We start from the raw sequence: 16655 nt of genomic DNA on the forward strand, positions 1-16655 counted from the left end.
ATGTAGTTAGGAACCTATCTTCTCTTTCCTATCAAGTATATTAATTACCAATTAAACTTTTATCTACTCTTTAATCAGGTTGTCTACTCTTTAATCAGGCCGAGCATCAAAGAACTGAGGCTTTTGAACTCTGGTGCTGGAGAAGACTCTTGCGAGTCCATTGGACTGCAAGGCGAACAAACTGGTCAGTCCTAGAGGAGATCAGCCCTGACTGCTCCTTAGAAGGCCAGATCCTGAAGATGAAACTCAAATACTTTGGCCACCTCATGAGAAGGAAGGACTCCCTGGAGAAGAGCCTAATGCTGGGAGCGATCGAGGGCAAAAGAAGAAGGGGATGACAGAGAATGAGGTGGCTGGATGGAGTCACTGAAAGAGTAGGTGCAAACTTAAATGGATTCCGGGGAATGGTAGAGGTCAGGAAGGCCTGGAGGATCATTGTCCATGGGGTTGCGATGGGTCGGACATGACTTCTCACCTAACAACATCAACAACAACAACAAATCAGGTTGTGCACCGTTGCTTTGTTAATTGCTCTGCCAATAATATGTAGGATGCAATTCCAGCTATGCAACAAACGGGGACAAGGGGAATGGAAAGGCAGTTATAGTGCAACATCACTTCCAGAAAACCACTGGAAGGATTGTCAGTCCTCTCAAGTAATAGCTAGAAATTTTATGGTGAAACCCCAGAGTTTCTGAGAATACTTAAAGCAAACATCCTTTTCAGATGATTCCATAGGCTTGACAGCCATTTCTTATATTCTTTTCTCCTGCTGCCATCTGAGTGGTGTTGGGGAAACAGGAGCTGGGATGGGGGCTCACCCACCCCCGCTGGGGAACTTGCCACCCTAGTTCCTGATTCAACCATGAAATTGTTTTCCAATGAAGGGAGTGTTGACTCTCAAAAGCTTATACCCTGAAGAGTTCAGTGGTCTTTAAGTACTGGAATCCAATCTGGCCATCAAATTTGGATCAAATTTGGACCACCTCCAGATGCCATTTGGTTTCTGCATATCAGTTTCACTCAGGCCTAACTTCTGAGTCCAGCAACCTAAGTCCAGCCCCCTGAGTCTTTCTGCCCCGTGAAGAAGCAGAGTTACACAGAAACATTTGTTTGTGCTTGAGGTGCAAGTTAAGCTCAGGGCTATAGAGATGCTGTTATCTCTCTCTTGAGAAATTAGCAAAATCACAGTAATTCTTAGCCCCAGATGTTTTCTATCTGCCAAGTTCAAAATGAACAACATCCAGATCTGAACAAAACATGTTTGCATTAAGCATGTGCTTTAGAGTGGGTATTTCCAAGGGGTCTGAGGTGAGCAATGAGCACATTGACCTCATATGCTGCCTCCCTACCATCTGAAAGTCTACAGAGTAGACTGCGATTCAGGTTTTGTGCAGTCATTACCAAATGTTCTCAAAGGGAAGATTGCATCAAAATGGTGCTGATGCTCTTCTCTTGGCTCTTGGCTCAGCCTGTTCAGGGGACACAGAGGACTAAGTGCCTCTTGACCAGGCCCTTTCAGCTCCAAGAAGAATACTACAGTCCAGGAGACCATGTCATAGGTGGGATTTTGCCCCACCTCAAGACTTCAATTGAACATGCATTTTTTAATAGACCTCCTTGGAACAGTCATCTTGAATGGTAAGTTTTGCAAGGAGGGCATTAGGTTGACGTGCTTTCAGTCTAGACAGCAAATTCCACTTGTTACTCCTGGAAACAGTCACCTCTGTTAAGCAGCAGAAGGTCAAAAGGAAATGCTTCTTTATAGAGAGTGATTACAATGTTGAATTTGCTGCCAGAAGATGCAATGTTGGCTATAGGCATAGACACTTTTAAAGGGGGATTAGATAGATTCACAGAAGATACATCTCTTAGAGACTACTAGCCATGGTTACTGAGGGCAACGTCCGTATCCAGAGTCAGTAAACCTCTGAACCCCAGTGCTGGGAGAAGGCCTTAGCACTCTATGGGACCAACTGGTTTGCCACTCTATGAGACCAGATGCTGGGCTAGATGGACTACTGGTCTGATCCAGCAAGGCTCTTCTTCTGTTCTTATGTGAATCTTATATTTGATGAAGTCAGGTCTCATGAAGACAGAACTACACAGTATTTTGGTGTTGCATGTCTGACCATAATGATATGCACAAAAATTTCACTCATTGATCATCTAATTAATGTGTAGTGATTATGTACAAAACACCAAAAGAACAGTAAAGTCAAGACTTTTATCTTATCACCCAGAGGCAATAGGGCTATTGCTTATGATAAGTGGAGTCGTAAAAGCATAGAAAACATATATACAAATAAAGTATATATAAAGTCACAGCCACGTTGACCTGGATAGTTAGACCCATAATACTGATGTTGCTGACACTGGCTCATGTCAGTTTACATAAATCTAAAAACCCATAGAACAACAAGATGCCAATAAAAACACAAGATGATGGTAAAAACACAACAACCGTACCCACCCCCAGCCCCCACATCTAACAGTCGCAAGTCCCCCAGGGAGCAGCTACAGCTATGTTCCAGGGGCTAATATCTACCTGCAGAACAAAGAGCTAGGGGCATAAGGAGACAAGTCGTCCCTCAAATAAGTGGGCCCCAGGCTGTGGATGGCCTTAAAGGTAAGTACCAAGACCTTGAACCTGATCGGCAACCAATGCAGCATAGCCAAGATGAGGACCCTAGCAGCTGCATTCTGCGCCAGCTGTAATTTCCAGGCCAGAGACAAGGGAAGTTCCCTCAGAAAGAGGATGCTGTAGTAGATGGTGAAAGCAACCAGAAATTATTCCATTTCCCTCCTTATTTTGCCCCTGGCCCATCTCTTGTATCTCTTATTGCAGCCCAGTGGCTAAAAACTATCAACAAATCCTGGCCCTTGTGTTTGCTGTCAATGAGATCAACAAGGACCCGGCCCTCCTCCCCAACATCACTCTGGGCTTCCGAATCTTTGAGGACACTTACTTTGCGAGGATGACCTACCAGGCAGGCCTGTCCTTTCTGTCTACTGGGGGTCAGATGGTCCCTAACTACAGGTGCAGCAGACAGCAGAAACTGCTCTCTGTTATTGGAAGTCTCTACTCCAGGATCTCCATGCAGATGGCCTCCCTCTTGGGCCTCTTCAAGATCCCACAGGTAAGAGGATAGAATTGTGTGTTTGGGAAGTGGCATGAAAGGGAAGGGGAGGCCATAACACTTGCTGAACGGGAGGTGAGAGTGCACAAACAGGACTAGTATTATATTTGCTTTGATAATGATTTAAATTTATAGGCCATGATGGTTGGAATGTCAGTTGACTTGAATGATGCAGGTTCCAGTCCTTGCTCTGCGAAGACACATGCTGGCTGACTTAGGGCCAGTTTCTCTTGACCTTGCCTACCTCGCAGGATTCTTACTGTGAGAAGGAACTGGGAATGGGAAGAACCATGTAAGCTGCCCTGACCACTTATTATTATTATTATTATTATTATTATTATTATTATTATTATTATTATTATTATTATTATTATTATTATTATTATTATTATTATTATTATTATTATTATTATTTCCCGCCTCTCCCGACAGGCTCGGGAGACTGAAGGTGAGGATGAATGTGATTTTAATAGATTGCCTGGGAAAAGAGGATTCCATCAGGACAGGGGAAGCATCAGGGCTGCTATTAGGACCCTGGAACTGGATACTGATATTCCTGGCCGCCTGGCTGTCTTTTATGGATTCTTTCCAGAGGATCACCAACTTACCCCAAAATAGCTATAGAGGACCTGCATTGATTCTGCGTTGAGCAGGGAGTTGGACTAGATGGCCTGTATGGCCCCTTTCAACTCTATGATTCTGTAATTCTGTGACCTGGATCCTTCAAAATGTGTTGGTTTTAAAGGAATCATTAGACACAAACTATGTGTATTTTCTTCCAACCAGCACTTGAATATACTTCTATTACTCTTCAGTCTAGCCAGTCTGTACTCTCTTTGGAGAAGTCACTGAGGTATTGTTTCTAGCTCTTATTTGATGTAGCACCTTCAGTGATAGCTTTGTAGTCTCACAAATTATATTATGTACTGAATTCTAGTGCCTTTAAATCTCCACCTTCTCCTTTCCCCTCAAAATTATTGAATCAAAGAATTGAGAACTGCACTTTACATCACAGCAGATATTACTGGAGGAATCATAGCTTCCTTTACACATCCCCTCAACTTCCAGATTCTTATTGCTCCCCCCACCCACCCCATTTTCACAAACAACATTTCTGAAATCTAAGTCCTCTCTACTTCCAACTGTTCTGAGGTGTGGAGTACAACCTTTGATTAAGTCTTGTCTTTATTCCCTTCCATGAGTCAACAGGTTAAAGTCAGAACCCTTCAACTTGGGCAAAAAGGTAAACTGAACTAGGAATGCTATCTTAGAACATGAAAGTTGGACAGCCAAAATAGTGGGGGCCCTTAGACCTATTATGACTGCTCCTTGACAGCCTTGGGATGCAGGTGACTTCATGTGGAGGGGGCTCCAATATCTGAAGGCTGTCCAGAGGCAGATTCCTCATGTGGAAAAGGTCCCAAAGTTCCACAGGACCTGTAAAATGGAGCTCTTCTATCAGGTCTTTTTTGTTGAGGCCGAGTCTTTTTAGATCATTGGGCCCCCCTCAGGCTACATTACATCATCAGACAAAACATTTGTGGATGACTGTGGGGAGGACTGGAGGGTTTTTCTGCCATCTGAGGTTCTTGGTTTTAAGAATGGGGTTTCTACAGGGGTTTTATAGGGTTCTATTATGTAATCTGCCTCAAGTCCAAGGAGGAAGGTGAACTAGAAATGTTAATAATGATGATGATGATGAATGCTTGTGAAAATGCTCATCAAGGCTGAGAGGAACAACCACTGCCCCCACCCCAGCTCAACCGCATAATGATTTCTTCTCTTGAAGGAAATTACATGCTCTGTTGAGATGCTGGTGTCCAAAATCCTTTGTATTTTGGACACCAGCATCTCAACAGAGCATATAATTTCTTTCAGAAACTGATAGTTTCTGGATAAGATTTCAGAAGCGGCAGAGATGCACTCCCACGTAAACCTACACACACAGCATATCCCAGAGCACTTTCTTCATTTCTCGGAAGACGTTCATGGCCCACCTGGCTGCACTGCTGAACCCAGGGCTGTCTTTGCTGCAGCCATTTCAACCCACACAGGTCAGTTGATTGGATTCAGATGGGTAGCTGTGTTGGTCTGAAGTAGCACAATAAAATCAGAGCCCAGGAGCATCTTTAAGACCAACAAAGATTTATTCAGGGCGTAACCTTTCGAGTGCAAGCACTCTTCCTCACACTAAGAACTCCCTACATGACAGAGGGAATATATAGCAAAAATTAATTCTGTTACATTAGTAAACTGTGTTTACTAATTTAACTGTGTTTACTAATTTAAGTTAACTTTATTTTAACAGAATTCTTGCTATATATTCCCACTGTCATGTAGGGAGTTCTTAGTGAGGAAGAGTGCTTGCACTCGAAAGCTCATGCCTTGAATAAATCTTTGTTGGTCTGTCAACAGGAAATATTTTTTGAGAAAGAGCCAGTTACCAGGACGTATGATTCCCTCCACAGTCCTGAGTTTTGTGTTGCCCTGAAGATAACAATAGAACACTGAGAAATCTGTTTTTCAACTAAAAGTCTTCCTTCCTTCTACTAGCTTGGTTATGGCTCATTCAAGCCTGATCTAAAAGAGAGGACCGTATTTCCTTCCTTCTACCGGATTGACCCCTCTGAAGTCCCCCAGTATTTGGGGATAATCCGCTTGCTTCTTCATTTCCACTGGAACTGGATTGGGATTGTTGCTCCAGATGATGACAGTGGTGAAAACTTCATCCAGGCCCTAACGTCAATGCTTGACCAGAACGACATCTGTGTTGAGTTCACCCTATGGACCTTGTCTGAAATCTCAAAGTACTATACGAGTTCGTATCACAATATCATTCTAAAACTAGCTGTCATGGAGGGTAAGGCCAAAGTTGTAGTTGTCTCTGGTGACTCAAATGTCATACGGAATTTAATGATACCTCTTTTTCTATATAAATCAAAGACTAAAACATTTCCTGACAAGGTCTGGATTGTGACGAGCCAGTGGGAATTTGCTGCAATGGGATACTTCTTTGACTGGAGTGCTGTAGAGGTCTTCCATGGTGCCCTGTCCTTCAGAGGCCACACAGCTGATGTGCCAGGATTCCGGAGTTTTCTCCGGTCTTTAGACCCACGCCAGCCCAACGGAGATGTCTTTCTTAAAGACTGGTGGAAAATTGTCTTCATATGTATCTTTAAAAAACCAAGTGATTTTCCTGAAGGCTTTAAGAACTGTACAGAGAAGGAGGACATTGAGAAACTCCCACCCACTCTATTCGAAATGAGCATGACTGGAAACAGCTATAATGTTTACAATGCTGTCTATTTGATGGCACATGCTCTACATGCCATCTACCCTTTTGGATCAAGACATGCAATGATGGGGAATGGCAAGAGGCATCTGGACTTCCAGCCATGGCAGGTAATGTCCTTCCTATGCTATTGGATCTTGTGTCAAGGGATTGACAGTCCAGAGCATGCCACCCAAGAAGGGTCAGTGTGCTACCCTTTGGAAATAAACCAAACCATGCAATGTGCTTGTCTTTCATGGCTTGCCACTTCTTCTCCCATAAAGAAGGAAGAACAGCTACAACAGGCTTGCTTTCTTTGTGAGGAAAATGTAGCATCAGTTCCTGTTATAAGTACTTTGCCAATGCCAGAGACAATCCACAGCGCCTGTGCTCCAAAGTAGGACAATGCTCTCCATCTCTTAAGTTCTTCTTTCTGAGCCTTGTGATGTTCCCAGGTCCCCCCTGTCAATTGGTAGGGAATGGGGAGGGGGGGTTATCAGGAGAAAGAGAATGCCCAGGCCACATGGCAGGCATGGTGAGGGAAGTGACATCATTAAGCTGTGATGTAGCTACAACTCCCTGTTATTTGGATAAAAACTTTATTTATTTGTCTATTTGGAATTTGTATACCGCCACTCCCAGCAAGCTGGCTTGAAGTGGGTTACAACAATATCATAAAAACAATATACAATATAAAACTATACAACACCATTAAGAACAACTAAACAATCCCCAACAACAGATAAAAATGGCAGTATACTGTAAGAATTCATCTCCATGCAACAAATCATTGGAATCGTTCAGAATAACACAATAGATAACAATAAAATGAATGAATAATAGGGGGCCATCCTCCAACGACACCTGGCACTGTCTAATACTGTGCACTGGAGCCTGGGGGCCCAAAGGGGGGGACCCAATCTTATACCCCAAGATCCAGCCTCAACCAAACTCCTGGCAGCTCCCTTTTATTTGGTAATTTTTGCCAAATACAGAAATCATTACATGGTGACGTCACTTGCTGTGTGATGCCATAATTTAGTTTGGGCCTTCCTCTTTATCCTGGTAAGTCCTGACATCAGTGCTGACTATTGCTGAGTTTGTATGGCCAGCTCTCCTTCTGGGCCTTTTGTATGGGATTTATTTCTGTTATTTATGATTTTTCTGCTGGGACCCAAAGCAGACCACACAAATGAAAAGAATGCATTTATAAGAGTATGCAATAGATCCAATCAACTATGCAATAAAACCAGATCACACAATTAGAAGTACGTCATTTTCATGGGCTGACTTGATTGCCCAGTGTCAACAATGGACACCCTTCCATGGATTTGTCTGGGCCTGTGTTAGCAAGGTCATACTTTGGGTGAAGCGCTATCTGCACTGGGATGCCTTCTTGCCTTCTCGTCTTTCGTACCACAGCTAGAGAACTGCAGCCATTCACATATAGAAAATGAAGAGGGGACATTGCTGGACAATCTGGAAAGTCACCCAGATGCAAAGGGCATGCATCCAGATTCCCCCAAGTTCTCTCTCGATCGCCAGACCCACCATCTTAAACTTCTGGTCAATCTCTAATCCAGTGGCTTCCAGCCTCCCTCCAAGCATATGGAGTGTCTGCCATGAGAAGCCTCCTAGTGCAGAGACATAAAGAAGTCACCTGGTCATAAGTGCCCACTGAGAATTCACGCTTGGCTTTTCCATTATGGAAACCACTACAGAAACCAATCTATGTTCATTTGACCCCCCTGTCACAAAGTCCAAAGCACCAGTCCCCTAATGGTGGGGGCTGCCATCAGTATAACCTGAGGAGTGGCAGCTGCCAGGACGCTGGGTTTCTGCTGGCATCCACTGCTCTCAGTCCTTCCCCTTGACCACTCTCTTGCTAGCAGCCCAGATTCCCAGGTACACATGCTGCCATTTCCAAGCAAAAGGCTGCAAGTGGTCAGGCAGCTGAGAAGTAGGTGATAGAATTGTTAGTAAGTGGGCAGGGGCAAGATATACCACTAGGTGAGTGATATGCAGATGGTCAGGATAGGATGGCATTGGGGGGCTGATGGTGGGGGGAATGGGGACCCTGGGTGGGGGGAATGGGGACCCACAGTCACTAATACCTACAACCAGCCCTGCTAAGTGGTCATAACCAAGTGCATCATTTTCTCTTTATATTTTTATTGCGAATTTAAAGCAAAAAACATAAGATAAACACTTTTGAAAGATCAGTAGGATGAAAAAGATAAATGAATAAAAGAAAAAAGAATAACAATCTTTTGAGTTTCTTTGTGACAAAAAACATACTAGTTAACAATTAGATGAAACAAATTTAGACAGAAATTACTTACGCATTCTAAGATTATTGCATAGTTATAACTGAACATCTAACTACTTAAATCTCTAACAATCCAATTATCATCAAATCTATGAAATATTCTCCCCCCTTAATCCTCAAAACCACAAATCAAAATCATCACGCCATTTTTTCCCTTTCATGCAACATGTCAGTAAAGGTTTGCAATGAAGTTATTGTCTATTTTTTAACCAAGAGTTGAGCCATCCGTGTAAATTCCAACATCTTCTTAAGCTACTCTTCAAATGTAGATCCATCACATTTTTAGCATTTGTTTCATTTCAGATCCCTGCCTCCTTGAGAAGCACCCAGTTCAACAACACTGCTGGCGAGGAAGTCTTTTTCAGTGAAAATGATGACAGATCAGCTGGCTATGATATCCTGAACGTGGCTTTCTTCCCAAATCAAACTTCCGCTCAAATGAAAGTTGGAAATATAGATCCTCGGGGACCCCCAGGCAAAGATTTCATCATTCACACAGATGCAATTGTTTGGGCTACTCAGGTGGGGAAGAAATCCATACTCTTGGGAAATGGGAGAGAAATTTGCTGATAGAACCTTTGGGAGAGAATTGCATTTTCAGAAAAGACTGAAGGCCATCTTCATTCAGATGTTGGCCTCCTGAGTGGCATAGTTCTCCCCCCCCAAAAAAAGCTCTATTTTATTGGTTGTAGTAAAACATATGCATTTCCTAGAAAGATATGCTCTTGCTAAACTTGTGATAATTTTTGTCATGCTAAGGAGAACCCCTTTCAGTAGTTCTTTAATGAAAGAAAGTAATACCAGGCTGAATCAAGATAACTGTGGGGAAAACTAATTTGTGCAGGCTCTGTAGCAATGTGAATACATCAACATTTACAGTAGCAATGAGAGCTTGAGGGCTGGGCATGAACCATCTCATGAAGTCAGGTTCATGGTTAATTTTGATGTGCTTATGGTTTGCAAAGTCAAATTCTTGGCAGGTCAACTGGCTTGAACATTCCATAAAGCAGTTTATCAAAGATTGTATCAGATTGACTGTTTATGCATTGGAGGTTTCATGCTGGGCTGCAGGATTGAGTTTTAGTCGTGGCAGGTTGCCCCACCTCTTCCTGCACCCACACGGGGGAGCATTTGGCCTGGTGCACCTCATCTGCCCCCAATCTGTGCTCCTGCACAGGAGCTGGGGCAGTGAAGTTTCCAGTGCGTAAACGGTCTTTGACAGGTGCAAGTTCAGGAGGTTCAGGAACATATAGGACAGATCCCTTAAAATCCAGAGGCACCGATTTAGCATAAGATCACAAGAGTACTCTCTTCTACTTGCTCCCCATATTTGGTGAGGATTAACTTTACAAGGTCAAAAATACATTTCCTAAAAAATTACTCCCAAGAAAGTTCCTTCTGGGATAAGCACAGGCACTCATTTATCCAGAAAACTATAAAGGGTCTACCTACTTTGGGGGGCATAATTCAGAACCCATGAATTTAATGCTCACCAAACTTGGAAGTCAAGTAGAAGAGAGTCAACCAGAGATTCCCTACATGTTTGGTTTCTCCCGGGGGCTATTCAACCACCTCATGAACCTCACAAACTGAACCTGTTCCTGTGGCAATTAAGACTTGGTGATGGTCCGTGGTCTGCAAACAGGGTGCACCATGGACAATCATCCAAACCTCATTTTTCTGTTTTGTACCTATCCCAAGAGAACTCCTTGGAGAATCATCAGGGTTTGGAAACAATGTCATGCATTCAGAAAATCTCATCAGTTCTTTCTTTCCTTTAGAAAATGCCCTCTTCCAGGTGTGTGGACAACTGCTTGCCAGGGTACAGCAAAAAAGTTATAGAACAAGAGCCACCTTGTTGTTATGAATGTGCACTTTGTCCAGAAGGGATGATTTCTGGCCATATAGGTCAGTTGTTCTCAATTTTTTTTTCCATTGAGAAACCCCTGAAACAATCTTCAGGCTTCGAGAAACCCCAGAAGTGGCAGCTGTATTAAATATGGTGGAGAAGCATAGCTGTGTATACACTCACCCAGGGCCCTCTCCCCATCCTTCCTCCTGCAGGCCCAACATGGGCCCTTGAGTGGGTGGGTTGACATGACAAAACCTTGGTTGATTAAGCCTAATTTAGGTTGTTTAAGATCCTGAAACCCCAAGTTATAGGGTTGAAATTGCTGAACGGTGATTGGTTTGCATGGGTTGAAATCACTGCTTAGATTTAAAGCTCTGGACTAATGGACTTATGACCACCTTTCTAGAACAGAAATGGATCTACAGCTTTCTGTTAGGCCCATGCAGTGTTCAGTCCTAACCCTACCACTGTTAACCACCCACAGTCTGTATAATGAAATACCTAATTTTCTAGAATATACCTTAAAAGATTTCCTCTCTTCACTAAATTCAGTTTTGAGATATAATCCGGATAATTCTTTCTTTTCTAGAACTTCTTTCTATCATATTTAGCTTTGAACTGCTGAGATATAAATTCCAAAAATGGTTTTGCAACTCAGTTGAGAATTCTGCAAAAGATATGCATTTTGTCTTTATCTGTAGAAACAGAGGGACATCGAAGGGAATTTGCACCTTTAGATTGACACTAGTCATCCTGGAAAATTTTGAAGTGGGCCTGCTTATACTCAGGTGTTGTTTTAGGCATATGCAAAAAAAATGGTATTTTTAGGTCTTGATATTACCTGATATACCTGAATTCCAATACCAGTATGTTGTTGGGATTCAGGAAATATTTTATTTTATTTTATTTTATTTTATTTTATTTTATTTTATTTTATTTTATTTTATTTTATTTTATTTTATTTTATTTTATTTTATTTTATTTTATTTATTTTTGGATTTATATCTCGCCTCTCTTGACATTGTCACCTTGAGACGGCTTACAGAATAAAACAACATAGCCCATAATAATTAGGAATGCCAAATTTCTTTTGACTCCATGGCATTTAAAGGCCCAAGACCACTTTATTTAATTTTTAAAATTTTATTAACAAATAAAGGAAGACAGATAATGCAATATAACATAACCAGTGATGATTAGAACAAACAGAAAAAATGCTTAATACATAAATTATTTCCCATATTTAGCTCTCTGGAAATCCTCTCCAACCATTTTTACCTCAAGAGTGATTTAAATAAGATAATTAAATTGATGTATGCCATATTCCTGAACATTCCTATATATTGAGTTAAAGGGAACTTGCTCAAATATTTTATCTCATTCCTCATCTTTAATATTCATATTCCAATACCTTCTTTAAGGATAGAGAGATTGGCTGTCCCTTATCTAACCTTTTTAATGTATGTAATTGATATTTCAGAAACAACATACTCAGGAGGGAAATCTTCCTATATATAATAACGTTCTTTTTTCATCATTTCCCAGTGTCTTTTAAATATTTTTACGTTACGGCATAATTGTTTGCGGGGATATTCTTTAAAGTCCATAGCACATAAAAGTCAGGGTAAAAAACTAGGTGTAAGAGGAGAATTCTCATTATAGAATTACTTTCTGAACTGCATCAGTAATATATCATTAAGGGACAAAACCATATTGATCATTATTCATTAAACTGGAGACACATGATTTTAATATCAAGGCCAGAATTTTTGTAAAGATTTTATAATCTATATTCATTATAGATTTTGAGTTATATGGTCTCCTAGATGTCAGGCTCTTGTGTGGTTTTGGAATAAGTATTAACATGTAGGAGAGAGAGATGACCATTGCATATATACATATATACACACACATATATACATATGCACACATATAAACTAAACATTATAATGTTGAAGTTGCATACAGAGAACTCACTCCCTACCTGATTGGCCCTCCCTGTGCTGTTCATAGGGAGAGAGCACTGTGCCAATGAGGGCCAATAAGTTCAAATTGGATTCAGATAGAAAGCACTGACCCAATTATGGCCAATCAGTTCAAACTGCAGGCAAATAAGGAGAGAGCACTGTCCCATTCAGGGCTAATCAGCTCAAATTGTATGCAGGCACCTCACTCCCTACCTGATTGGCCCTCCCTGGGGGTGCTGCCAATAGGATGAGAGCACTCTCCCAGTTAGGACCAATTGTGGGAGTTATCTGTCCTCTTCTTCCTCTTCCTGCTGCTTGTTGGGTGTAAGAGGTGCTGGCCTCTCTGAAAGGTTCTGCTGCTGGTAAGTTTTTTGTTCTCAGCCTCTTCCCACCCTCCATCTCACCCAGGCAAGTGAAGGGAACCAGCTGCTTCTTTTTCCTCCTGTGTTGGTCCCAGATTTCAGCTCTCTGCTGGACAGAAGCATAGATGAGCTGACACAGGAAGGCAGAGAGAATCCATATTCAAAAACAGAATGACAAGGGACAGTCAGAATGCAATGAGCATCTTAACTTAGTCCAGGGAGTCAAGGTTTTGTTCCAGCAGTCCAAGGGTATCAGGAACAGATCCACAACCAGGCCTCCCAGCTTCAAGTTTATAGGCTGTCAGCAGCCTCTCAGTCCTCACTCAGAGCTCTCGGCCTGTTGACCATCTGGCTTGGCTAAGCAGCCTGGCCTTTGAGAGATGTGGGTTGGGTGGGAAGGAGGAATCCCCCCCATGGACTTCCCTATATAGCCTGGCCTTTGGGAGATGTGGGTGTATGTGTGGGAATGAGGCCCCCTGTGGCCTTCTCCAACAAGCTTGGCCTTTGGGAGATGTGGGGTAGGGGCATGAAGGAGTCAGCCCCCCACAGCCTTCCCTGCCAGGCCTGTCCTTTAGGAGATGCAGTGGATAAGAAGAAGGCAGCCCACCCCCCACAGCCTTCCCCATGCAGCCTGGCCTTCGGGAGATGTGGAGGGTGGGAAGGAGGGGGCCCTGCAGGTGTATGTGCTAGCACCCGTTGTATTCCTGGGTGCAACAGGCTTAGTCTCTAGTATTCTATACAGATAAGGTACCAGTACCTCTATCCATCCTAGGACTGCTCCTATTTTTTATGTGTCAATTCCATTGTTGTTTGGCTATCTAATCTATCTCTGTCCTCAGAAACTAGTTGGGAAATATTTCATTATGAACATATTCATCAATCATCTTGGAATTCATACCCTTTCCTCCATATATATATATATTCTTATAAAATTCCAAAATCTAATATCTCCTTAAGTTTATTAATTAACCTCCCTTCAGAATTCTTAATGATTGAATTAAGAATTTTATTTATTACTGTGTTCCACCTACTTTTATGAATTCCTTTAATCCCATTTGCCAGTAGTTTGGTATATTTTTCTTCTATTTCACAGATATTTTGGTTTTATATACCATAATTTTACATTGTTCTATTTATATCTAATATTTATAATTCTTCAGTTTTTAATCTAATTTTATCCCTAATGGACTTGGATGTTTTATATCTTTCCATTGTTATTAATTTCTGATTCAATATTTTTAATTTGCTAATTTTTTGTTTATTATTGATACCTTTTTAATGCATGCACACTTAATTACAGATTTCTTTGCTTCCCGTCTTGTTGAATTAGATATAGAGCTATCACATTTTCTCAAAAAATATCTTTTGAAAGTAATTTTCAAATTTTGTTTACTGCCATAATCTGTTAAGAGAATTGAGTTAAAACACAATGTATTTTTACAATTATTTTTGCATTGTAGCAATTTTAGCTGTGATGGGGGCATGATCAGTTATTTTAAGCAATCCAGTTGACACATCTCTAACCCCTTGCACGGGTTCCTTAGATATAATAATTGCATCTAACCTTAAGAAGGTACCATAATTATCATAAGGATGTAATGTAAATCTGACTGTACTTCATATGACACGTATTGATCTATTATAGTTAGGAGATTATGTTTTATGAAGGTTGGGTTTAAATTCCTTTTTCCTCTTTTTTCCTGTTTCGTTACCCTTTCAAAATGTGTGTGAAGACACATCCTATACATTAATATTCCTATCTCCCCCTTTAATTTTAATAGATGATGAAAATATGTCCAATCCTCTAAAAAAAATTATGAGCAAATTGAATTTGTCTTGTATTAGGGGAATAAACTGAAACCAATGTGACTAACTGGGAAATACCCAACCTCCCTTTAACAAAAACAAAACTGCCATTTGGATCTGTTAGGACCCTATGTACCTTAAAATCTATTCTGGAGTTTAGCACTATAGCAACATTTTTATTTCAAGGCAGCTGTCCTAATACCCAAAAATATTTTGGACTTTTCCCTATATTTTTTTTCCAGCTAAACTGAGCTGAATGCTCATCCCTAGTTATTTTTTGAAACCCACTTTGAGTATAACTTCATGCTATTTTCTGCCCTCCTTAAGTTAGAATGTTCATACGTTAAAACCAAATCAGTTTCTATTCTTTGTCAAAATTTCAGTATTCATAAATATTTGACGGCATTATTGTGCAACTCACTCCTACCATTGAGTGTCCTGTCCTAGATCCCCTCCTCTCTCTGGATGTTGTGAACTGCATCTGACAGAGTTGTGATCCACTTGCAGCTTGACAAGTACTAGCTTGACAAGTATCTTTCCATCTTCTTGGATAAAGACTCAATTGAATAATTCAAAACATGGCTGTATTGTGCTGGAATGAATTAATTAGTGGTTGTTTGTTCCAGATGCTGTGCGTTGTGTCCGATGTTCAGAAGATCAATATCCAAACCAGAAGAGAGACCAGTGTCTCTCCAAGAGTATAAGCTTCCTTTCCTATCAAGAAATTAAGGGGATTGTTTTGGCTTCTCTTGCTCTTTTACTCTTCCTCATCACAGCCCTAGTCCTAGCAGCTTTCATTAAACACAGAGACACACCAATCGTCAAAGCCAACAATAAAAAACTCACCTATGTCCTCCTCACTTCCCTCCTGCTCTGCTTCCTCTCCCCCTTCCTATTCATTGGTCGGCCTACGAGGGTCGCCTGCCTTCTGAGACAAATTGCTTTTACTGTAAACTACTCTGTTGCCATTTCGTCCATCCTGGCAAAAACTATCATGGTGGTTGTGGCCTTCATGGCCACTAAGCCAGGAAACAGGGCATGGGAACTGTTGGGGAAACAAGGGGTCAACTCCATAGTCCTGGTGTGTCCCCTAATCCAAGTTGTCATCTGTGCAATTTGGCTAGGAACCTCTCCCCCATTCCCCAACTTGGACTTCCATTCCTTGGCCAAGGAGATCATAGTGGAATGTAATGAAGGGTCAGTTGTCCTGTTTTACACAGTCCTGGGATACATGGGATTTCTGGCCCTGGTCAGCTTTGTGGTGGCTTTCCTAGCCAGGAAACTGCCCGACAGCTTTAACGAAGCCAAGTTTATCACCTTCAGCATGCTGGTCTTCTGCAGTGTGTGGATCTCCTTCCTGCCCACCTACCTGAGCACGCAAGGGAAGGTTATGGTGGCCGTGGAAGTCTTCTCCATCCTGGCCTCTGGTGCTGGTCTCCTGGGCTTCATCTTTCTTCCCAAATGCTACATAATTTTTCTGAGGCCTGATCTCAACAGCAGAGATCACCTCCTAAGGAACAAGAAAAACAGGAACCTGAATTTTTGAATGTAATCTGCTTGTTCTTGTTTCAGTTCATTATTGCTTCACATACAGGCTGTTAAAATGACTAAAGTTTGAGCATTAAAAACATAAGAAAGGTAAACATCACAACTATACCGAGGTCATTGCCTAACATATAGAAAGTTTACTTAAATGTTCCTGAATAACACTACCGATGACTGTCTTTAGCCCTCTAATTAATTTCTGTGTCTTCATTATCACACTATAACCCTAAACTGAAATTTCACATTGTCATGCTTTTCCAAACTTTTCATCAATACAACCATTATCCATACAAATTCCAGTGTTGTTGTTGCACTTCCAGTTAGCCTGTAATGTTATTCTGCTGCAAGGCATATAATTTCCAGATATCCACACATTTAAGTAA

The 16655-nt window shown here is 41.4% G+C and overlaps 1 protein-coding gene across 1 annotated transcript; it reads left to right on the top strand.

Annotated features, from left to right (window-relative positions):
- The first annotated feature begins 1435 nt into the window (after positions 1-1435).
- LOC143834715 (vomeronasal type-2 receptor 26-like) lies at positions 1436-16273 on the top strand. Its single transcript, XM_077331393.1, has 6 exons — positions 1436-1641; positions 2849-3140; positions 5694-6542; positions 9044-9262; positions 10522-10648; positions 15354-16273. The coding sequence occupies exons 1-6, from the start codon at positions 1436-1438 to the stop codon at positions 16271-16273; spliced, it is 2613 nt and encodes an 870-aa protein (XP_077187508.1).
- The last annotated feature ends 382 nt before the right edge of the window (positions 16274-16655 follow it).

Source organism: Paroedura picta, chromosome 4 (assembly GCF_049243985.1).
Source record: "Paroedura picta isolate Pp20150507F chromosome 4, Ppicta_v3.0, whole genome shotgun sequence".
Classification (NCBI taxonomy): Eukaryota; Metazoa; Chordata; class Lepidosauria; order Squamata; family Gekkonidae; genus Paroedura; species Paroedura picta.

Excerpts from the sequence above, each read along its gene's own strand:
- LOC143834715 (XM_077331393.1), top strand. The coding sequence starts at position 1,436 with ATGGTGCTGATGCTCTTCTCTTGGCTCTTGGCTCAGCCTGTTCAGGGG. Across the intron at positions 1,642-2,848 it reads TGGAACAGTCATCTTGAATG|CCCAGTGGCTAAAAACTATC; the intron begins GTAAGTTTTGCA and ends CTCTTATTGCAG. Across the intron at positions 6,543-9,043 it reads TGGACTTCCAGCCATGGCAG|ATCCCTGCCTCCTTGAGAAG; the intron begins GTAATGTCCTTC and ends GTTTCATTTCAG.